The sequence below is a fragment of the Sturnus vulgaris genome, chromosome 4, assembly GCF_052056855.1.
Source record: "Sturnus vulgaris isolate bStuVul1 chromosome 4, bStuVul1.hap1, whole genome shotgun sequence".
Taxonomy (NCBI): Eukaryota; Metazoa; Chordata; class Aves; order Passeriformes; family Sturnidae; genus Sturnus; species Sturnus vulgaris.
Window position 1 is genome coordinate 22495962 of NC_142246.1, and position 23618 is coordinate 22519579.

General features: G+C 39.7%; 2 protein-coding genes and 1 long non-coding RNA gene across 4 annotated transcripts; 1 reads left to right on the forward strand and 2 right to left on the reverse strand.

Moving 5' to 3' along the window:
• Nucleotides 1-65: 65 nt before the first annotated feature.
• On the forward strand, nt 66-19513 carry KLB (klotho beta). Its single transcript, XM_014871047.2, has 5 exons — nt 66-1657; nt 9334-9841; nt 12129-12397; nt 13829-14972; nt 16645-19513. The coding sequence occupies exons 1-5, from the start codon at nt 920-922 to the stop codon at nt 17004-17006; spliced, it is 3021 nt and encodes a 1006-aa protein (XP_014726533.1). The 5' UTR covers nt 66-919; the 3' UTR covers nt 17007-19513.
• Nucleotides 789-8798, reverse strand: LOC148223903 (uncharacterized). The gene is made up of 2 exons (XR_015803073.1): nt 7534-8798; nt 789-6001 (listed from the first exon to the last, which is right to left on the reverse strand). It is a non-coding gene; the product is annotated as an uncharacterized LOC148223903 (long non-coding RNA).
• Nucleotides 18452-23618, reverse strand: RPL9 (ribosomal protein L9). Of its 2 annotated transcripts, none has more exons than XM_014871048.2 (8): nt 23544-23618; nt 23167-23213; nt 22971-23086; nt 22082-22177; nt 21635-21767; nt 20152-20232; nt 19570-19685; nt 18452-18562 (listed from the first exon to the last, which is right to left on the reverse strand). In XM_014871048.2, exons 2-7 carry the CDS (start codon nt 23210-23212, stop codon nt 19579-19581), a joined length of 579 nt encoding a protein of 192 aa, XP_014726534.1. In that variant the 5' UTR covers nt 23213; nt 23544-23618; the 3' UTR covers nt 18452-18562; nt 19570-19578. The 2 variants fall into 2 exon arrangements, with proteins under 2 accessions (XP_014726534.1, XP_088019408.1); XM_088163282.1 differs by having other exon boundaries at nt 18452-18583.

Sequence of the window (23618 nt, forward strand, 5' to 3'; positions counted from 1 at the left end):
CTAAATGTGTTAAAAGATTAAATTATACTCCAAAATTGCTCTATAAATATTTTCTGTACTGATGCTCCAGCTGCATATATGAATTATTAAATTAGTCAATACTGAAATAGCATCTTCCAGGGCTAATTATCTTTGCTAATTGTGTTTATTTGAAGAAATCTAGGAAAACTGTGTAAGAACTGGAATAGTCCCCTTTCGATTTTGTACTGCTGCTGTGTGTAGTGCTGTATAGGAGACTTTTATATAGGATAGAAAAATGGTTGCATGTGTTTGAAAGAAATATTGACTTGCTTTGTGATTTTATATAGTTAGTTGGATGTGTGTATATCTCTTGTTCACAACAAAATTTCCCACCAGTCCAGGAAGAGTTTTTCAGGAGAAGTAGGTTGGTTGAGCAGGGTAGGACTGAGAAATGATGCACTAGCCTTCCAGCCATCCAATTACACAGATAAGATACATCTCCTTAAAATTGGTGATTATGTAGTGTGAATTGAATTAATGCTTCCTCGAAATACAGCTCCACAAGAAATAAAGGATGTGATAGCTTCTTAGACCCTCTGTCATCTATATTATCCCACCTGAATGACTGACCTTTAAATGATGACAAATTAGTTCCTAGCATTTCTGTTGTTCAGGCAGCCTGCAGTAAGAAGCCAGGTAGGTGTCTCAGTGGTCATACAGAGGCCACCTCCCTATAAATTACACCGTTCTCTGACCCGCTCTACATCTCACAGTTCAGGCTAATCATTGACAGGGCTTTTACAATCACAAGCTTTTAGTGAAGCTTTGATAAGTCACTCCAGCAGCTTGTGGCAAATGAAGACAGTCTGCACGGCGTGGACTCCAGCAAAAGAATGGAATTTTTTCTGCATCAGCACAAGAAATCTGATTTTTAACACTGCCACTATAAACTGGCATAATGCTTGGCCAACGACTGGAGAAGATTGTTGCTTTTTGGACATTATTTTTCATAAGGATAGTTACTGGGTTTGCTGGAGAGGGAAGATCTGTGTGGAAAAAGGACTCCCACTTCAGCCCCGTGAGTGAAACACAGATGTTTTTATATGACACGTTCCCCAAAGAGTTTCTCTGGGGTGTAGGGACAGGAGCTTTCCAGGTGGAAGGCAGCTGGAGGAAGGACGGGAAAGGCTCCTCCATCTGGGACCACTTCACCCACTCGGAGTTCAGGGATGCTGACAGCACAGGCACCTCCAGTGACAGTTACATCTTGTTGGACAAAGATTTGTCTGCTCTGGATTTTTTGGGAGTTACTTTTTATCAGTTTTCAATTTCATGGTCAAGGCTTTTCCCCACTGGAGTGGTGGCAGCTCCCAATGAAAAAGGACTTCAGTATTATAACACCCTTATTGACTCTTTACTACACAGAAATATTGACCCTGTGATTACACTGTACCACTGGGACCTGCCCTTGATGCTACAAGAAAAATACGGGGGATGGAAAAATGAATCCATGATTGATATCTTCAATGACTATGCCACGTTTTGCTTCCAGACCTTTGGGGACCGTGTTAAGTATTGGATTACAATCCACAATCCGTATTTAATTGCTTGGCATGGATATGGCACAGGTATTCATGCTCCAGGAGAGAGAGGGAAAATAAGAACTGTCTACTCAGTAGGACACAATTTGATTAAGGTACAGTATAATAAGATTTTACAAATTGATCTTGCACTGCTGTGGGAAATAACAGGAGGAATTGGTCTTGTGATAAATGTTTTTTTTAAAAATCACCTACTGTGAAAGCACTGAGAAATATCCTTTAGCTAAAGCAATCTTTCTGTTAATCCTCACTTTGATCTTATTGCTTGTCACAACAGCTGACTCAGTCATTATTTGTTTTAAAGTGCTTATTAATTATTTTATTTAAATTAGCTTTTACATACAAATTCTAACTATTAAAGAGCATTCTTTGTTCTTTACATTTAGTTAAACAGATTTGGCCATACTGAAATGACTATTCTATTAGTTTAAAAGGAAATTCATTTGTACTTGCATATTGAATCAATTTTACTGGCCACAGAGCATGTATATGTAAGTATGATTGGTTCTAGCTTAGTAAGATCATATTGCAAAATGTTTGCTTCTAAACTAGTAAAATTGGCACTTCTTAGGTTCAGAAGAAAGCAAATGTCCTCTTCAATACTTGAGAGTTTCAAATTACTTCCATGATGTATGGTATTTTTTGCATCTGCTGTGCTCAAAGTACTTTACAGAGCAGGTCACTATTCCATCTCTGCAGCCAGTATAATTCCCCCTGCTGAGACTACTCTTAACGGTCACAAAGAAAAATTTTCTACAACTTGCCATACATTATACATGTAATTAACAAATAAATCTGAATGAGTTTATCCTACAGGAAGAGGTATGCATGCGGGAAAAAATTATTTGCCAGAGTAGTTAAAATATTCTGCAACTGACAAATTCTTGTATCTGCTTTTGGCCTTGAACCTTCAGAACATCGTTTTTCAAAAAAGTCACACTGCAGTCAATAAAAGTTTTACACACAGAAAAGTTGTCAAGCATCCTGAGCCACAAACTGATTTCAGACTTAGCAGAAGAATGATTTAACTGTAAAGATTTGTGGAGCATCTGAAAGAAAACTGATGCCAAATCATTCTTTTTATTTTCAAGTGCTGTTTCATACAATGCATGTAAAAGATAGAAGTTTGCAGTATTTCTTGCCTTCATTTCTGAGTGTCACAATCTAATGTGGAGTACCAACTAGGCACTCTCTGCACTTTCTGTAAAATCCATGGAAGCAGCACACCACACACAGGGAGCAATATTCCTCTGCCAAAGAATCAATTGGATTTTCCAGGAAGCCAAGCACAGCTGGGTCTGATACACAAATTACTGACCTAATTCTCTTAGTCAATATTATTTGTCTCTCAGACTTGATTTGATAATTGCTTCTTGTTCCAGAGTATAAAATAAATCATTTGGATAAAAGAGTTAAGGAGACTTTGAGCAGCACGCAATCCTTTAATTACTGTTTTATTTTCCTTGGGCAGAAATTATTTTCCTGTAGTACCCTTCTTACAACCCCATGAACATTACCTAAAGTGTTAGCCGTTCTCTCCTGTACCACTGTAAAATTTCTGAAGATTTTAGATTTGAGATCAATCAAAAATCTCGAATTTGTAGAAAAGTATTTGAGGAGCTGGAGTTTCCTGGTTGGGGTTAGAGATGGAATGGAAACTCTTGAGGTACCAGTCGATATGAGTCAATTCTTCTTATCTTTAGATATAATTATTTATTTCTCTTAATAAACTGTAATGCCAGCCAGCCATTCCACAGAAGTCACAGCTGGTATTATATGTTCCAAGCCAACCAGCCAGAATCTTTCTCAGAGATTTGTGTGGATGTTTAAATGTTCAGTTTATTTTGCATTGTTGACAATACAGTGTTAATAGAATGTATTGATGCACAATCAGGATTCATGTGCTATGAAATATCTCTCCTTTGAGAATCAAGAAAAGTTATATAAGATTCTCTCTTTAAAAAGATTTCACATGGGTGTTTATTTAATGACTGGTATATACTGGTCTGTTTCTCAGACACTGTATTATGGCTACCTTCTAATTTCCCACTGCAAACCAAGAACATTATCCCCAAAATAAAAGATCAACCAAAATGTCAGTTTTGGCAGTGTGAAGCAAAGCCTGTTAAAGCTCTTGAAAAGATTGTCATTTATGTCATCAGCTTTAGGAAGAACCACATTCTTGTCCATGTCAAGGCTTCATTTTTGGACAGGCTGTTGACAGACATGGTCCTCAATGCCACCCTGTACACAAACCAGGTCCATTCATTAAATACACAGAGCAGGAAAAACAGGTCAGTAATGCTGAAATGAAGCTAATCTGACCACCACAGTGTTGCACAGCAATTTGCTGAAAATCATTCTCAAACCTTTTTGTAATATCTTTGGAGAAACTAAATTAAATTCTCGCATGAATCCTACTTTTAGTTTAATTTCCTTGTGTATTGTTGCAGTCATGGTGTTATCAGAACTAATCATTGTTTATATAAAAGAGTGTTTTTATGTGATATATCAATCATAACCTGAAGCTAAGTTTAATAGAGTCACAAAAACAATATAACAAACCACAAACCTCTGCTTTTTTGGACTTTGGATTATTTTATTGTAAGAACAATTTGAAAGTTTCTGGAGATCTTTGTGTCCCGAGAAAAGGGCTGAAGAAATTTCTCTTAGTTTTAAACTATCAATTTTATTGCTTTCAAAAGCAATACAAAGCCTTAAAACCCAAATAACTGTCTGGCATATGGAAAAGTTCATATAATACCAGGTTGGAAGAGGATCTCAAGGATCATCTCCATGATGAGATGCATTTTAGAACTTACTAAAAAATTATCTGCTTCCATTAATGAATTCATGTAGGTAACTAGGCAGATAATGATCTTATTAAGTCTTTCCAACAAAAGTAGGGTTGGTCTGTCTTTATCCAGCCCCAGAGCTCTGGCACTGAATTGCTGATGCTGAGTCACCTCCTACCTGTGCTCCCCTCCAAGCCTTGCATCCTGTTAAGGGAATGCCCCAGATTCATCTACTTAAGAGATATCCCTGCCTTTTACATGGGCCTTGCTATTCAAGATCTGTAAAGAGAGGTAGTGAATGCAGAATCAAAAGCTGCTAGGCAGGAGATCAACACTGGGAAAATAATCCAGAAGAATAATTTCAAATTTCAGTTTAAAAAAATTCAATTTTAAAAACACATTTGCATGTTACTATGTATTCTATTCATACACAGAGGGTCATCATTGCTACTGACCATTTCAAAGGACTCAATACTACTTCTATGGAAATTAATAGGGAATCTGAACTTTGATGCTTATTAATTATAAATTGCTAAGGGAGTCTCTTAGATAAATCTCTCTTCAATTGCATGGTCATTATGAGTAAGAAAAGGAGAATGTGGAATCTTACACCAGATGGAGAGTGGCCAGTGTATTTCTGTTCTTCATTAAAGAGACTGCAAGTGGCCAGTGTATTTCTGTTCTTCATTAAAGAGACTGCACTTCACAAAGGCAACATCAGAAAACAATTAATGATAACAGGTAACTTGCTATGCAACATTTGAAAGACACACCAAAGAAAATAAAAAAAACTATGAGCTTGCTCCTGAGGCAGATGTCATACTGAAACAGAGAAGAAAAAATGGCATGCAGAAAAATTAGATGGATTTCTTTGATTTATCAGTAAATAAATCTGACAAGAAGCAAGAAAATACGAAGCAGATGAATCACTGTGGCTGGACATATGTGAAATGTATACCTGATATATTATTACCATTTTCTCTATTTCTAGTTATGTTCCTTCATACTTGGATTGAGGTTTGTAAATACCACAAGTGCAGACCAACGTGTCATCTTTTCCTCCTCTGTATCACTGTCCTCCAGGAAGTTCTGCCTTTGCTAGTAGGCAGAAAGGAGCTCTTTTTTTTTTTTTTTTAATTTCCTGTTAGAGATTATACACACCCTTTTCCATCTGGCAGAAAAGCCCAGGAGACAAATGCCATAATGAGGTCTCCCTAATAAATGTCTTCATCACATACTTGGAAAAAATAATAAATTCACTTTCATGCCTGGTGTGTCCTTATGGGTCCATTGCAGATCAGGTTCTTTTCTGTGCCCAGCTGCATTACTCCTGGCTCTTTGATAGATCTCACTGTGCTAGGATCTCTTCATGGACACTGCTGACTTTGGGATCTGTGGATGAGTATGCTCCAGGAAAGCCCTATAATTCATTCTCCTTATAAACAAATTTCTACTTCATAAATGGGAAATAATTCTTACCTCTGTGTCCTACCAGACACTTCCTTTCCTTCTCCCAAATGAGACTCCTTTCCTCAGGATGCAGAAACAGCACCTGGTATTTCTTACAGGAGAAGGGAAACCTGTCACCCTCAAGTATGGCTCCAGAGTGGACTCCAGAATCGTCTATTCTTGTAAATGTTTTTGCTGAAAGATTTTTCAAATAGTAGTAGCTATCAGTGATGATGTAAAATTCAGCACTGATTCATCGTTTTTTGAGGATTTGTTATTTTCAGGTTAGCTTTCTTAGATTTCTTGGTAATCATCAGGGAAAACACAATCCAAATGCAGGACAGTTAACATACAACAAATTTGATAGCAAAGCCTCGGTCCTTCGTAACACCCCCTCAAGAAGTGGAGTCACCTGCATCTCGAGATGTAGGCAATCCCTCACAAGGACTGAGATTCAGTTTGGAAAAGAAAGGGTTTAGTTCTACTGACGATGGGGCATCTTTACCACAGACCAAAAACAGAGCAGAAATACACTCTCCAAATAAGCCACTCACCCCTGCCCTTCTTCTGAAGTGTAACGTCATCATCATCGGACTCTATATTCTAGTTCTTCATGGTTTAAACACCAAACAAGTAAACAAAAAGCCCAAATAATTTTAGTAGCATTTTTTCAATTCTAGTTTTCCTAAATGCTCTTGATTTCCAGTACACTAAAATAACTCCATATACCCCTGACATTGTTTTGTATTCTTATTCCTGTTCAGATTGCTTGACTCAAGTATCTTAAGAATTTTTAAGTATTGCCCTTTCTGTTGAAAGCTATTTGCATACACATATGTTCAATTACAGTGTCAGAATTTGAAGGAGTATGAGAGTATTTCAAAAGAGAGAAGAACAATACTGTTGTCTTCAGTTTATTAAGTTGACTAGTCTAGCCTTTTCACGGGCTTGGTACTAACTGACATAGCACTCTCTGTGACTTTTAAGAGTAAGGAATATTTTCTACATTAATACCAGGAAAATATGCTGAAATTAATGAGTCATACGTATCTAGAATAAATACCCAATATTGATCCTACTTTAACTGTGTATTTAGCCTTGACATTTGTCCTTGCTCTAACAAGGAAAGTGAAAGATTAGGGATTAAACTCTAACTGAAAAAAGATTAGCCAAGACTTACTGAAAATACCCAATTTGATGTATGATACAGCTTTTAAATTCACATATGTTTAGTATCTGGTCTTAAAAACCAAATTATATAAATCATATATAATTCCATCAGTAATAGTTTGCACTTAGCAAACACCTTCTATCTGAGAATATTAAGTTTTTCTACAGATAATTAACAACTCAAAACAGAATTATAGGCAAGCAAATTATACTGTCTATTATGTCTGTAAAACCCTTACTATAGACAGTGACAAGCTTTTTACAGTAAGAGTTAATCCTCAGAATTAAGTCATCAGTGATACATATAAATTTGTATATGAGGATTCTATCTTGACTCATATTAAATGTACTTATTTATACTTGAGGTCTAGTCCTCTAGAATTATACCTGTGGCTGTACTCTCTACTGTACACATTGTTTTTAATAGGAACTTAATATTCTTCTAATCACCTCCTGAAGATGTGGGTGAATATGAGTTATCCCTGACTGGCTTTTACATGTTAATATTGTATTCTAATTAGCTGGTTTTTTGGTAAAGCCATCTTTCTCCACCTCACCTGGAAAAGTGTGATTGCTATGATTTTCCTGATGCTATTGTCCTGGTTCTTGGCCCTGTGCATTATGCAGCTGAGTGCAGTGGGGGGTTTCTTATTAAGCCAATGCAGCCAAATTCCTCTCGTTCAACAGTGGTGTTCATGGGCTGTGTCTGGAGAAAAAGTGTACAAACAAGGTGAGAAAACACTAGAGGCAGAGCACAAGGTAAGCCTGGCCCCAGCAGCCACCCCAGGTTGGAGGGACGTTCAGAAGAGGACAGGGAGAGCAACTGAGGAGATGGCACCGGCCACTTAAATTTTCTGATGAGGCTGCTAAGAAATCCATTTTATAATACTTTAAATCTATCTTGCAATTTGCCTCATGAATCCATTTTTGCTGGCTTCCCTCTCCAGCTACAAAACCTGCATTTCAAAGGTTAGTGTCGCTTTATCAGTATTTTCAAAGACAGACCTTGAACAAATGTTACAAGCATGACCTTAGAAACCATAAACAACTGATACACAAAATTTCACAAACTGTAATTCTTTGGTACTCCCCAGCTTAAACAAATACCTACCTGACATCAGGCCTTTTGGAGATCTTTTAAACTGTCAAGGCTGTGTGTTTCTAGATAAATTAACTGAAATTATTGTCAAAGGTAAGCAATGCTGTTTGGATTAGTAATGATGGCAATCTAACTCAGCACTCAGTGTTTCACAATGCTCCTAATGTTTTTTTCTGGGTGCAAACTATTATTTTCTTTCCAGCTTAAGAGTATAAAGCCACACTACAGGCATAAGGTAAACTCTGAGTTACTTGACAACTCTTCAGCTGGGAGAGGTCAGCTTCCCTCCCGTGTCAGATCACCTGATGTGATTCACACTGCAGTCCAGAGTCACTCTTCTCTGACCTACCTGTCCTGTTTCCTTATAGGACTTTGACAATGCTAGTGGTTCCTCAGTCTCCCATGTATTTCTGGTTTTGTGTAAGCTTTGTCTGCTGCGTGCCCTTATTTAAGTAATTAATAATATGACATTTGAAGCTAATTGTGATGTGTGATAATGCTATGATTTCTAAAACATTACGATAATCAGAAAAGTACTAAGATGTGATACAGTGCATTGGCCATTTCAAAGAAGAAATTAACTAAAATCCTGAACAAAATTCTCACTCAGAACTGTCTAAGTTGACATTTGGCTTCAAACTTCACAGCTGGGTCCTTTGCCCAAGTTTTTACATTTAGGGATTGTGCAAGTATCAAAACTTGAACACTTGCTCTTATGACTAGACTAAATCCCAAGAAGAGGAATGAGGTTGATGTGGTTTAGTCAGAATAAGTCCAGGTAACCCCTAGAGCACAGAGCAGTTAGTAGCACAGTCACCACTGACAAATGAAATATCATATAAGATGCATAATTGATGGAATAATTGTAAAGATGCGTTGAAATTTTAACCATATCAGGAATCACCGTTTGACAAAGAAAGACTCAGAACTGGCTAGATCACAGGGTTCAAATCCCTAGAGCTATTCTCATCCCTGCTGAGATCTCTCCTGAAATTTAGACATATGTTAAAAGGCAAAAAGCCACAGCCCTAACATGTCATAGGAACAGCACACGAGTTATTGAGCATTGCCTTCATCCCAAGGAACCTTGCAGGGTAACAGAGATTGCCCATTCAACTGTGCAGGGTAATTCCTGTGCCTTAACTGATACTTCCATATAAGCCTGCAGTGACTCAGATGGAGCTACCTGCCTCTCTAGCTGCCAAAGCACCAAGAGATTTATTAGAGTTACAATTTAATACTATTTTTTTCTCATCAGGCTCATGCAAAGGTTTGGCATACCTACAAAGAACACTTTGAACCCTTTCAGAAGGGGATGATATCCATAGTATTGGGATCCCACTGGATTGAACCTAACAGATTGGAAGATGAGTCAGACATTTCCAAATGTCAGAAGTCTATGGAGAGAGTACTCGGATGGTTTGCTAAACCTATCCACGGGGATGGGGATTATCCAGAAGAACTAAAAAATGAATTCTTGTTTTTGCCACACTTTACCGAAGATGAAAAAAAATACATAAAAGGAACAGCTGACTTCTTTGCGTTTTCCTTTGGTCCTAGTAACTTTAAACCTCCAAACACTCTACCAAAAATGGGACAAAATTTGTCACTCAATTTGAGGGAAGTACTGAACTGGATTAAACTGGAATACAACAGTCCTCGAATCTTGATTGCAGAGAATGGCTGGTTCACTGACAGCCATGTGAAAACAGATGACACCACAGCCATCTACATGATGAAAAACTTCATTAATAAGGTTTTACAAGGTTTGTACAGAAATTACTTGTTGGATCTTTCAGACAGCACTTGTGATCATTTGATATTTAGCTCTGTAATAATTTAATCTTCTTTTTAAGAGATAGTGGCAGCAAAGTTAATCATTAATTATTTATACTGCATGAGTATAGTCATGGATCAGGATCTCCTGGTGCTAGGTGTTGTACAAACAGAAAAAATCCTGCCCCAGAAAGCTAAAGTCCAACATCTGCATTGGGTCAGGGCTGGTTAGGGTTAGGGTTTCCATACTGAAACTATTACTCCTTCAGGACTCCAAGACTCCACCTATAGTAGGGACAGAAAAACCTTGAGATCTTCTTCTGTGAATGTCACCTCTGGTGACATAGGGAGCTTAGTTAAGTCCTGACCCTTCCTACTTTCAGCCCCTTGTTTCTGCCCTGAACCTTTCCCTTGTTTTTCAGGAGGCTTTTCTCATCCTCAGTCTAACACTCAATTAAGATCCTGACCTGTTTCTGCCCTCTCCTTTCACTGTCCCTACAGACAATGCTATAAATATCTTCTCACTCTGATCCGCCAGATCTCTACCTATCACCCAAGTTTTAATTTTGTTTACCATAAAGTGTATATAAAATAGTACTTTTCCCCCTACCCATTTAAAGAGCCACAAAATCTCAGCATGCACCATCTCAAATACCACGGCATCTTTTGCTCTGACAATTAAACTTACCCCAACCATTCAATGTGCTTCTACAAACATAAATGTTCTCAGTTGTCACTTACTCTGTCCCTAGATGTCTGCTTCCATTTGTTCAACCTTTCTCATTGCAGACATCAAGTACTCATCTTTACTTGCAAGGCCATTCTAGCTTATCTCTTTATCCTCTACATCATTCTCTGCCTCTGCATTTTGCAGTGAGTATTTTCAGACATTTTTGTACTTTATCCCATGGTTTCCCTAATTTAAAAGTTGCTTTATTTGAAAATACATGCCATTGTATTGCTTTGTTACATTTCCTCACCTCCTTTCCAGTATTCTGGCCTTATCTATCAGCTTCTCATATACTCACATTTTCAAGATCTTGGGCTCTCTGATTTCATCTGGCAGCTAGGGAAACATCCATGGACTATGCCCATGCTGCTGGGTACCTTGGAACTCTGCTGCATCAATACATGCACTGTGCAAAACTGCATTCTGCTCAAGTTGCAGCCTGGTGTAAATAGGGCAAGAAAGTTCAGTGGAAATACAAAATGATACAAAATGAAATGTCCTGAGAAAATGTGGCTAAACAATACTGGGAAAGATTAAACCAGAAAACTTCATCTTTATTCCTTGGCTTACTGCTGTGGTGGACTGCAGGTAAAATATGGCTTATCCACCTGTCTGTGTCAAAATCCTCAGCAACCCTACTCAGTCACTGCTTTACCTTGGGTATTCCAGCCCTTATAAGGTTAATGTGAGGAGTTATCTTGTGTTATTTCCAGCTTAAAGTTGGCAACAGGCACTGAACATGACTGACCATGGAGTTTGGACTTTTTCTTCCAGGCTGCCAGCTGGCACGAGCCTGCATGGGTAAAAAACATCAGTTGGTGTTTGCTGAGAAGCTGCTTTGCAGGCTCTGCTGCCCTTCCTGAAGAATCAGGTTCCACATCTGAGAAAGCAGTTGTGTTGTCATCTTTCTCATATATTATATGTAAAAGATTGTATCTAGACTCCTTCATAAGAGGGACATTAAGATTGCCTGAAGAAATCAGCATACACTGCACCTATTATGTAACTAAAACACTCTCTAGGATGGCTAACCCAACTTCTCTAAAGTCATTAACAGTCTCATGCCAACAAAATTAATTTTTCAATTTACAAGCTGAGTAAACATTCACAAATGTTTGAGCTTGCAGACATCTTTCAAATAAAGAAAGAGAGTTTTAGCTTCATGACAAGTTACAAACCAGATCAACTGTTGCTCCCTTTATTTTAACTCATGATTTTCTAATTTTACTGGTACTATTTTACTGGTAAATTGTAAAATGCAACTTCAAACCTGGATGTGGTATAATATTTCTTGTTTGCTCAGAGCAGAAATAAAGCATCCTACAGTAATTTAATTTCTTAAGGAATTAGTGACACCTCTTTTTTAGTAAATAAAGACTTAAGATATGCATGTCAGTTTTGCAATGAATTACAGCAGGTCAACAACCCTACAAATGTTGAGAAGACACTCAAGATTTTCAAAGTAAATAGCCCTTTCTCATAAATATCCCTTATATATGTTAGAATACTAAATACAAGACTCATGGATGTTACCTTTTCTTATGCAGCTATTAAATACGACAACATAGATGTGTTTGGTTACACAGCCTGGTCCCTCCTTGATGGCTTCGAATGGCAACATGCTTACAACATCAGGCGTGGATTATTTTATGTAGATTTCAAAAGTAAAAAAAAGGAAAGGATCCCCAAGTCATCTGCTCTTTATTATAAACAAATCATACGAGAAAATGGCTTCTTCCCAAAGGATGCTACCCCAAACTTGCAAGCTCAGTTCTCCTGTGACTTCTCCTGGGGTATCACCGAGTCTGTTCTTAAGGTAAGCATAAAATATTAAAAGGATCACTGGAAACAGAGTGATCAGCAACTTCAGCTTTGTGAACAAATGACCATATACAGCACCTTGCATTCAAGGATTTCAATGCACACTGCCAACAGACCCTGCTGCAGGAGCTTTTCCAGGCCCTCCGTCTGCTCATGTCTCCATGTGGCAGATCAGATGAGGAAATTTCAGAGCAAGAAGTTGATCCAACCAATTGTTACTGGGTTATTTTTCAACCAGGAGTTTCCAAATCCAGTTTGCAGTGTGGCCATAGGGATGCTTGTGATGGCCTGATGGAGAGAGTGACAAAGGCCAGGGACAAGGTGATTAAACTGGTAGCAGCAGAGTGACCTGCAGGCTCCAGGTCTTGTCTACAGCAGAAACACATTCCTGGGTTAGGCCTGGCTCTGAGTGCCACTTAGACAAGTGGGTAAGAAGCCATTCTTTAAAAAGACACAGAGCACAGATGAAGATAACCAAGCTTGAGGTTTTACTATCTGAGCTCACACTAGAAAACAGATCATATAACCTTTTGTCCAAACTACTTCTTACAAGACGTATTTATACTTTATTTTTCTTCTGTTTCTGCTTTAAACTTAGTAAATAAGCTAACTGTATGTATGGCCAGTGTTGGGATACCCTTCTTGTCATCACACACAGACAGTCCCATGACAAATATCAGCCTCAAAAAACAACAACAAAATCCCCTAATTTAACCTATTCACTAACAACTGTAGGGGTAAAAAACTTAAGCTTCTATCTTGTTAATAAGCAGCACAAAAAAGTATATTTTCTTTAAAAAAAAAAGCAATCTAAATATTTTAAACTCCACTATATTGTACTTTGAAACCTACAAAACGCATTTTAAAATTGGAATATAAAACAATACATGCTATTCAGAACCTTTTCAACTAATAGGAGATAGGAAAGATACAACTAAATGCTGCAAGCTGTTTGTGTCAGATTACTGTGCCTCAGTTTCACACGGTTGATCACAGCAGCAGTGCCAAAATAATCTCTGCCCACCTCGTACAGCCCCTGGTGCTTGTTCTCAACACTGAGAGCTGAGAGGCACTGAGCTGCCTGAGAACTGCTGTGTGCATGACCAGAGAGAGCTCCATCAGGGAGAGCCCTCTGTGTGAAAACGTGTCACATAGGCGGGTGGCAGGGCAAATGCCCACGTGTAATCGGAAAGAAAAAAGTGCAATTTTGATGTTTTTCATAGGGAAAGGAACAGAATGATAAGTTGACCACTAGCATAAAGCCCATATAGGTGAGCTGGTTATCCTCCTCACCCTGGAGCATCTAAGCAGGGCCTTCTGACATCCAGCACTAATCAACAGCTAAACACAGGCAGAAATGCAGACTACAAGCAGCTATTATGTTCATTTAATTAAAACCCATTGTACCGTATTTTTATTTTTACAGGCAGAATCAGCAGCTTCCTCACCACAGTTCTGCGATTCCAGCTTGTATCTCTGGAATGTCACAGGAGATGGGCTTCTGCACAAAGTTGAAGGAGTAAAGCTAAAAACCCGACCAGCACAGTGCACAGATTTTGTCAGCATTAAAAAGCAACTGGATCTCCTGGAAAAAATGAAAGTCACCCATTACAGATTTGCACTTGACTGGTCACTAATTTTACCCAATGGAGATTTGTCAGTGGTCAACAGGCAAGTTCTTAGGTATTACAGATGTGTGATTAGTGAAGTCCTGAAACTCAACGTTCAATCCATGGTCACCTTGTATTATCCAACTCACACCTACCTGGGCCTGCCAGGTCCTTTGCTGCAGACAGGAGGATGGTTGAACCAATCCACTGCCTATGCTTTTCAAGACTACGCAGCTTTATGTTTTAGGGAACTTGGTGATTTGGTTAAACTTTGGATTACAATAAATGAGCCCAACCAGCTAAGCAGTGTCTACAACAGGAGCAGCAATGACACCTATCGGGCAGCACACAATTTATTACTAGCACATGCCATGGCCTGGAGAATATACGACGAGCAGTTCCGGTCCTCTCAGTATGGCAAAGTGTCCCTGTCCCTGCATTCGGACTGGGCTGAGCCTGCCAACCCCTTCTTTGAATCTCATTCAAGAGCTGCCAACAGGTTTCTTCAGTTTGAAATAGGTTGGTTTGCCAATCCCATATTTAAGACAGGGGACTATCCAGCTATTATGAGGGAATACATCACATTTAAAAACAGAAAAGGCCTCTCACATACTTTGTTGCCATCTTTCACAAGTGAGGAAAAGCAGCTTGTCAAAGGTGCAGCTGACTTTTATGCACTGAATCATTTCACCACCAGATTTGTGATTCACGAACCTCAGAATGGAAGCCAGTATGACTTTGATCGTGACATTCAATTTCTGCAGGATATCACCTGCCTGAGCTCCCCTTCTCGTTTGACAGTGGTGCCTTGGGGAATGCGCAAAGTTCTCAGGTGGATCAAAAACACTTACGGTGACATTGACATTTACATCACAGCAAATGGAATAGATGACCCATCCTTAGACAATGATGAGCTTCGAAATTATTACTTGGGCAAATACGTACAAGAGGTTTTAAAAGGTGAGTACATGGGAGATTCAAGTTCCCCAGAGCTATTTCCATGGCTCAGACCCAGGCACAGCTAAGTCTTGCCCTGGACAGAGCAGTCGTGGTTCAGATGCAGGAGCCAGCAGCACTGAGCCCCTCTGAGGGGCCCACTCAGGGCAGCTACGACACAAAGGAACAGCACCAAGTGCCTTGCACAAAACGCAGCTACAGCTGCCTCCAGTTTAAACTATGGGAGAAGCTCTTTGGGCATGCACATACAGCAGTTACTCAGAAGTTACTAGGAGATGGCACTTCAGCCCAACAACTCCCAAGAGACTATTAAAATTTCTGCTCTCCAAAGAAAGGCAAGAGCCTCCTTGCTTGCTGAACAAGTCATTGGACAGGAAAGTGCAAGCAAGTCCACAGAGACCAGGAGGGACATACAGAAGAAACACAGCAGGGCACCAGCAGCACCAGTTGCTGTTGAAGGGAGAGTCCAGCTCTAGTTCTTGTGTTTTCTCCTGGGCACATATGGAATCTACTACTTCACTTTAGAGAAAAAACTAGTAAGAGTTAATGGAGGTAGAGGACAAAAGCATTCAAGGCAATGATCTTCAGCAAGAGCTTACTGGATGAGAAATGCTACAGGGACTTCACTCCTCCCCTCCCTCTTCCTCCAACCAATCATTAAAGGAAAGCAGTGAGATAGAGGTTACCAGCAAGGCCTTGGTACCTGAACCATACAGGCAAAATGAGATGTGCAATACACCCCTGCCCTCACTGTTCCCTGCTGGTGAGCATTAGAGAGATCCTGATCAGGACATGGGGCTCAAAAGCTTTTCTGAGGCAATTGACATCAAACACAGTTTAGGTATCCTGGTTTCTCCTCTCTAGGAGTTAATAAAAAATGAGACTAATCTTACTCATGGCTAAGCATGGCTTCAGATTACTTGTACACACTAAGGAACAAAGTGTTCTCTCTCCAGTGCTTAGCTTTCTCAGTTACTACAGGACTAATGAGCATTTGCTATTTTACACACTAATTTCATACTGCAAACGAAAGAATACATTATTAGAGGAAGTAAGTTATTAAATTAAAGGGTTGTTTAAAGGGTACTTCATTATAGTATTCCCATTTTAATTTTCAGAGAGCATGACCCCTCCGTTTACACGTTCTTAATCTGGGTCACATGCTCAACTATGCTCACTGCTTGCACATGACTTCAAGGCCTGCTGTTTGTTAGGTATTTTCACCTAGCACTTGGGTGCAGCAGTGTAACAGAGCCACGCGTGCTGCAGGGATGAGCAGATGAGTTTGGAGCAGGGCAGGAATTCTTGGAAGGCTGCTCTCATGGCGCCAATGGGCAACTGCTCCTGGTCACTGCAGCTGGCTTCAGTTAAGACCAGCATCTGGCTTTTCCCAGGAAAACTAACTTCCAGCTCCAATCCTGTTCAAATCCAGTTTTCGTGGGGTAGGTCCAAAAATTCCCAGATCATAAGGGTTTTTTAAAAACAGTAAGGCACTGTTCCTACATAATTGAGACAACTGAGTATTAGAAGAAATATTAGAAATATTTTATCATGTAAGTACACTTTTTAAATTGATAACAATTTGAAATCTGAACTCCTTACCAGAAAGTCTGCAGGTTTTACTTGAAATATAAGTTTCTATTAACACTTTGTTTTGGTTTCTTTTTCTTCTCAGCATACTACATTGACAAAGTCAAGATTAAAGGCTACTATGCATTTAAGCTGACTGAAGAAAAATCTAAACCCAGATTTGGATTCTTCACTTCAGATTCAAAAGGAAAGCCTTCAATAAAATTCTACAATAGCCTGATAAGCAACAATGGCTTTCCTGCTGACTTCTCAGTCTGTGCCCCCCCTAGCCACGAAAAGCAATGCAGCCTCTGCTTGTTTATTTCTCAGAAGAAGCCATTAATATTCTTTGCCTGCTGCCTTTTCTCTACCCTCATTTTGCTTTTAGCTTTAATTTTTTTTCACAAAAGAAAAAGAAGGAAACGTTTTAAGGCAAAAAGCATCAAGTGCAGCTGTGTCTCATTTTAAAAGGGGGCAAAAGCCCACTTTCAGTGATATCCTTCACTGCATTCAACAGTGGACAATGCCACTCAGACAACTGTGGAAAAGCACTGAGTCACTCCAGTCACACACACCAAGCATTTCATTCAAAAAACAAAGTAATCACATTCACAGGAAGAAGAGCCATGGCACTTGTTTCTGGTGAAATTACTTTTATCCACCTGCTGTACATAGAAGACAACTTCATCTATTTAAAAAAATTGATTCTCCTGTGCCTTGGAATAACCTTTAAAACAGCTTTACTTGCAAAGAGCAACTTTTGAGAACTGATATGCATTTTTGTATTAATGTGTCTTGTGATGTGTATTCATGTTATGAGTGTTGTTGAGCATGAAAACTGCAGCTGCTAGGGATTAGAAAGTGTTATTAAACCCCACAAACCTTCAACTAAGTACAACACCAGGATTGAAACGTGCTTCTGAAGATATCCTTGAAAGAAAAAACCAAATGAACTCCTTTATTGACCAACAGACATCCCTTACAGATTAGGTGTAGTGGTTATAAGCAAATATAACTGGAGACAAAACCATTACAGTCACTATTTTTCATCTCCAAGATGGGGCAGCCATAACAATTTTTACTAGCAGAGAACATCTGAATAAACGGTAACTATTAATCCACTCAGTAGTGATGAATATAAACTGCACTTGTCATTATACAAGTGGATCTTTGGGAATCTTCTGGAATTTCTTAACATGTGTGGGATACTTTACCAACCTGTTGCCAAGTATGTTTCTGCATTATCCCAGTATTTATTTTTTCCAAACTGAATGGAGCAAGTGACAACGTGGATTTTACTACTGCATAGAAACAGTACAACCTCCCAGTTAGATGCTGCTACCTAGCAGGATTAGTAGTGAAGAAACAAAGCTGTATCCCCAGATAACACAAATCACTGCTTGTGAAACTCAGCAATACACTCTGAACGAGCTTTGAGGTCAAGTCCTTTGTTTTCTTGATTGAGCAATAAAAATAAAGCATCATGCTTCCAGGCTTCTGCTTCTATCTATGTACTTAGTTGAAACGGTCTTACAAATCTAGTTCTACTAATTTCAGTTTTGTTTTTCACCTACTTCAGATTCTGTCGTCACAAGTCTGAGACTTGAGAAAAGATGTGAAAGAACACTGATCTCCCTCCTGTGAGAACAATGCTTTTACTACTACTTAATGCTATGACTCAAAAATGCCACTTCATGACTTTGTCACAGAAAGATCATGATAGCATGGCCTACACATTGCCTTACCAGTCTCTGAGCATATTCATTCAGTCTGAATGAAGTATGATGGTTTGAAAACACATTGGTAGTGTGGACCCAGTGTGCAATCTGCTTCTCCAAAAGCCATCAGGTTCAAGCAATCGCCATTTAGTTCTTTATAAAAAAAACCAAAACCAAAAAACAACAAACCCAAGATATGAAATACGGTTTATTTTATTATAACTCTTGGTGGTGTTTAGGTTTTGTACCAGCTGGCAGCATTGCTGGTATAATGTCTCATGGTAGTTTCTATCAGGATCCAGACAACTGTAAATAAAACATTAAGAGCTTTTAAAAAGGTTTTAGCAGTTGAAATGTGAAACAAAGTTTATAATTATTTGATGTCAATTTATCTGATTTTAATGGAAGACAGACATTAATAGCTCAAAAGAATTTGCTTGATTTTACACAGACAAGATTACTTAAAGATGCCTTCAAACACAACATCTCAACTGTACAACAAACGTAAGTTGTTCTATCTCTCAAGGCACTTAGAACAGCCCCAGAAGTTTTTTTTTGGAGGCTTGCAAGTGTTTGCTATCTAGAGGATGATTTAAAAGAGAAAGGGTTTATGAAACTTACTTCATCTACATCCTGTGCCTCAAGCTTAGGTTCTGAAGGCACACAACAGAATTTATTTTCGAGTCAGACTGTCTCATTCTGCACAAGTGTTTTGTGCTATGTATGGAATCACACACAGCTGAAATGCATCAGATTTCTTTAGCAGTTAAAATTCCCAAATTATCCCCAAATCCCTGTACTCAACTTCAGTAACAAATGCCCACAGACAACGTAAATAGTTGTCCTTGTTAAACTGACCTGTTTACCAGCATTTACATACTAACTGCTTGCAAGACCTTCGTATATAAATTGGATGCTGTCCACTATTTTAGTGAGGGCAGTGTCCAACCAGGAGGAACATTAGTCTGAGATCTTCTCAGTATATAGCTGTAAACCACTTTGTCAGGCCAGGTCAGCTGCTTTTAAATTCTCAGCCAGCACTGCAGCTTGCATTGACAGTGCAGAGTACAGCACTGGAGAGACAGGTCTTCTCCACACAGTAGCAAAATACCAAGTTGATAAAAGACGTAAAATTGCTGTTGAAAGACCTAACAACATTCAAGTGCTACGATGCACCTTATGACATCTTTTACAAACACAATTTCATCTCTGTTGGGAACCTGTTTAACCATGGCCGTGTTGAAGCAGATAAACCTTGTCAAGTCCCCATCTCTACAGAGCACATGTACAATGTGTATTAAAATCATACCAACCTATGAGTTTTATTCATCTGCCTGCTGCACTGTTCCTTTCTCAGAGACATAGATACCATCCAAGAATTTCCTGATATCCTTGTTCTTGACTGTGGTGGCTTGCTGGATCAAGGCAGCTGCGGACAAAGCGAGATCATTAGCACAAAACCAAAAAGTCCAAGTCAACTTGTAGCCTTTTTTTATACTCCAGTATTTCAACTAACAAACAGGACTGTCATCTAGAGACAGGAATTACCAACTTTAAATCCTGTAAGGTCTAATGAAAATAGGATGCATTTCACCAAGCTCATCTTGGCAACTCAGGGCAGTGGCACTTCATTACTGCACACATGTACAACTGAAAAGCTGAAGTTTGGTGCCAAAAAGGCCATAAGTATTACTCAAAGAAGGTTCTGCGGACTTGTAAAAACATCTTCAATCTTAGAAACAGAGTAAGGAATTATGAAAAGCAATTACAGTGACTAGAGCAAAAAAAAAAACTCGGCTGTTGTTTACCTCAGAGTTTGAGTTAAAGAATTTGCTAAGCTGACATCTTCAGATAAAAGTTTACATACAATTTTCCACACATCTACTTTCACAAACCTGAATTGGAGACCAACTCAATGTCATTCCCTTCAAGGATCAGCTCATCTTTCTGGGCTTGAGATACTGCACAGGTAACACCTATAGAAAGGCAAACACATAATCCACACTGTGTGAAGGTGTTAAGAGTATTAAAGAAACAATAATAATGTCCTGTCCCAATTTACATATCTAAACAAAACACTAGTATTCAAAACAATAATTAGCTTCTATGACTTTGTTAGAGAGTCCCTCAAATCCATTCCAGGGTTGTCCTCTGTCACACCATTTCAAAATTTAAAAGATTTAAAGTGATACTCCTGCTTAGCCATTATAACATTAGAGCACCAACCAGCAACACTGTGTACAAGCCAGTGCTTTTGCCAGCACGGCTCTGTCAGCCAGGTGGTGCCATTTCCCACAGGCTTGTGCTAACTAAGACAAAACTAGTCACCCCAACTAAAAGCCATTAAAAACCACGTGCCCCATGTCATGTCATGTACTGTGTTTATACTAGCAATGCTGCAAATATTCACAAGGAGTAAACACAAAGGTATTTGAGAATTGAACAGGAAACTTGAATTTGTAAGGAGAGCAACAGAAGGTTTTACAGTTTCATCTATTCAGTCAACAGATATCAGATTTTCAGCCATCCCTTTACAAACAGTTAATGCTGACTTTAAAAAAAATCAAACACAATAATCAAACCTACCCTTAACACCCCACAGTAAACCAAAAACCCTGTAACTCTGCACTGTTATCTACCAGTGTTTGGGGACAAGTCCAATGCATTGCTCTACAGTCATCTCAAAGCATCTTCAGTCACATTAAATGTCCTTACCCATACCCTCACCAGGTGGAATTAGAAAAAAACAAATGGATAAGGGGAGTCTTTCCTACAGTCTTTATGCAACTGTTTATGACAATATGAACTCGGTTTTGTTGCCTCCTTTCAGAAGTTTAACAAGCTCCATCAACTGCCTGCTTTTCTGTTAGACGTTTTACTGAAACTCCAAGTATGCAAGATGTAAAAACAACTAATAAGATTATACTTCTGAAATTTATTGTGCATGCTCCTAGATAATGAGCAAATTCAAACTAGAACACCTCAAAGACCAAAACTATGATGTGGTATGAAACTAGTTCACATATAAAGTTTTAAAGCAGAAACACAAATTTATCACTAAGCACTTGCAGGTTACCACCTATAAACACTGTTAAGATCTCCCAGTGATTAAAGTAAATCCTGGACTCCTTGTATTACAATAACTAACTCCAGACTGGTTACTAGCCAGCTCTAGCTAGTAAAGATAAATGACAAAGACACTATTAATAATAAATCTAAGCAATGGGAATGGTATCATAAAAAGATTACATAAATTCAGACAAGCACATGCTGCTCCAATAGTTCTTTATTCTCTCCCGTTCTCAGTGGCAGAGCATAAAGAAAGCAGCTTGGAAAGATGAGTTAAAACCAGCAGAAGATGCCTCCAGAAGTGCTCACCTGGCCTCATCCGCACTCTGCGAATGTACTTCTCTCCCAAGAAGTTTCGGATCTCCACAAGTGAGCCATTGTCCTGTATGACTACATTGATTGGGAAGTGAGCGTACACCGACCTCATCTTGTAGCGAAAGCCCTGGGATTCAGGACATAACCAGATATTGAAAGCAGAACACACCCAAAAGGCAGAACACATGCATGAAGCTTACAGGAGAAACCAAAACCAAGGTGTACCAACAGCTTCTGAAAAAAGGTAGGACACTGAGCCCAAGAGACATTCATGCTTTCCTCCACATCCAGAACTTGCCTGACAGCAAAGGCAAGACAAAACAAAAGGAGAAAGAAGCTGCATCTTGGATGCTCAGAAATGCTCTTTCTCCATAAAATAAAAGGCTCTCACTGTAAGTAACAAAAAGGGCAGCAGTTATCCTGGTTCCAAACACAACTTACCAGAGTGACACCCTTGATCATATTCTGTACATGGCTGCAAATTGTGCGAACTGTTGCCAGCTCCTTTCTGTTACCCCACCACTTGTCAACACGCAGCTGCATCAAAAAACACAAAGCTTTCAGCTACGCTTCAAAACCAGCAACAAAATAATTTTGTGACAAATGAGGAATAAAATTTTCAGATAAAGGACTTAAAGCCCACCAAACAAAACCACAGAACTATTTTGTTTCTTTGACAGAACTACTAAAAGCCCACCTGGCTCCTATCTTTTAAATCCTAACCCTCAGACATGTGACAAATATTTTTTTCAGGTCTTGCCACTAACAAGTCTTCAAAACAGCGCAGGTAGATAAATACAGAATCTTGAGCTAAAGGATGTATTAGCAAATGCTAAGCATATTGTTTTAAAGTCTGCCTCCTATGCATAATCAACTTAAATGAAACATTGTGTGTATATCCACTGTTTTAATGAAACATTCCATCTTTGTGAAACAGAAGCTATTTTCTTATACATGCATTTATTTACAGAACATCTGCTCTCCTAAAGAAATTTGCAGTTTCTAGAAATTCAATAAACTGATTTTTATCATCTAAAATAACCAGTTTGTAGAATAGCATACCATGATCAACTCTTTTCCCTGTAAATGACTATTACTACAGAAAAATGAAATCAGCATATTCACTCCCAGAGTGCCCGAGAAGGCCTCAAGCCTCCATCAGACCAACCTCTCTCAGGGAACACAGGAATAAGCAAAACCTACCAAACAACACACCCGCAACTGAACGTTTTCGGTCACTCTCCTACTCCACCAAAAAGTTTTTACGCCAATGCTTTTTTTAAAGCTCCCTTCTGTCTCCGAGCAGCGAAACGCCCTGTGCAGAACTCACCTTCTTGTGCTTCTTTCCCAGGAGGGACAGCTCCACGTTGATGTGGTTGAAATCCCTCCGCAAGGTTCCTCGGGGCCCCTTCACAATGACCGTCCGGCCCTTCAGCGAAACTCCCACTGCGAACCAAAGACGAACACGCGTTACGGAGTGCGGGAGCGGCACCGCCCGGCCCCTCCCAAACGCCGCGCGGACTGACCTTGCTCGGGGATATCCACGGTCTGGTTGCTGAGGATGGTCTTCATCCTGCGGGAGACAACGAGAAACGCTGGAGGCTCTCTCGGCCTTGTACCCGCAGAGCCCCCAGCCGCTCCTCGCCGGCGTGACCCGACGCCTCCCCCCGCGCTGCCACCGCCAGGCTCCGCTCCCCGCTGCGGGGCGCGGCGGCCTCAATGGGGCCTTGCCGGGAAAGCGCCGTCCCGGGGCCCTCTCGAGCGAGGTGCGGGACAGGAGGCGCCGGCGGGGCCCGGCACCACCGCAGGGGGCTGCCCGCGCGCGAGCGGGGCGCTGGGGGGCCGCGCACCGCGGATGATCCCGGATTATCCCGGTGATCCCGGCGCCGCCACCCAACCTCACCTCGCAGCGTGCAGTGCCAAAAGAGACAGCGCGTGACGTCATCGCGTACTTGTAGCCGCTCCTGGCTCCGTGACG

Coding starts and splice junctions, on each gene's coding strand:
- KLB (XM_014871047.2), top strand. CDS start 920: ATGCTTGGCCAACGACTGGAGAAGATTGTTGCTTTTTGGACATTATTT. Junction 12,398..13,828: donor TCACCGAGTCTGTTCTTAAG/GTAAGCATAAAA, acceptor TTATTTTTACAG/GCAGAATCAGCAGCTTCCTC. Junction 14,973..16,644: donor CGTACAAGAGGTTTTAAAAG/GTGAGTACATGG, acceptor TTTTCTTCTCAG/CATACTACATTGACAAAGTC.
- RPL9 (XM_014871048.2), bottom strand. CDS start 23,212: ATGAAGACCATCCTCAGCAACCAGACCGTGGATATCCCCGAGCAAG. Junction 23,087..23,166: donor CGTGGATATCCCCGAGCAAG/GTCAGTCCGCGC, acceptor TTTGGTTCGCAG/TGGGAGTTTCGCTGAAGGGC. Junction 20,233..21,634: donor CAGAGTGCGGATGAGGCCAG/GTGAGCACTTCT, acceptor GCCTTTCTATAG/GTGTTACCTGTGCAGTATCT.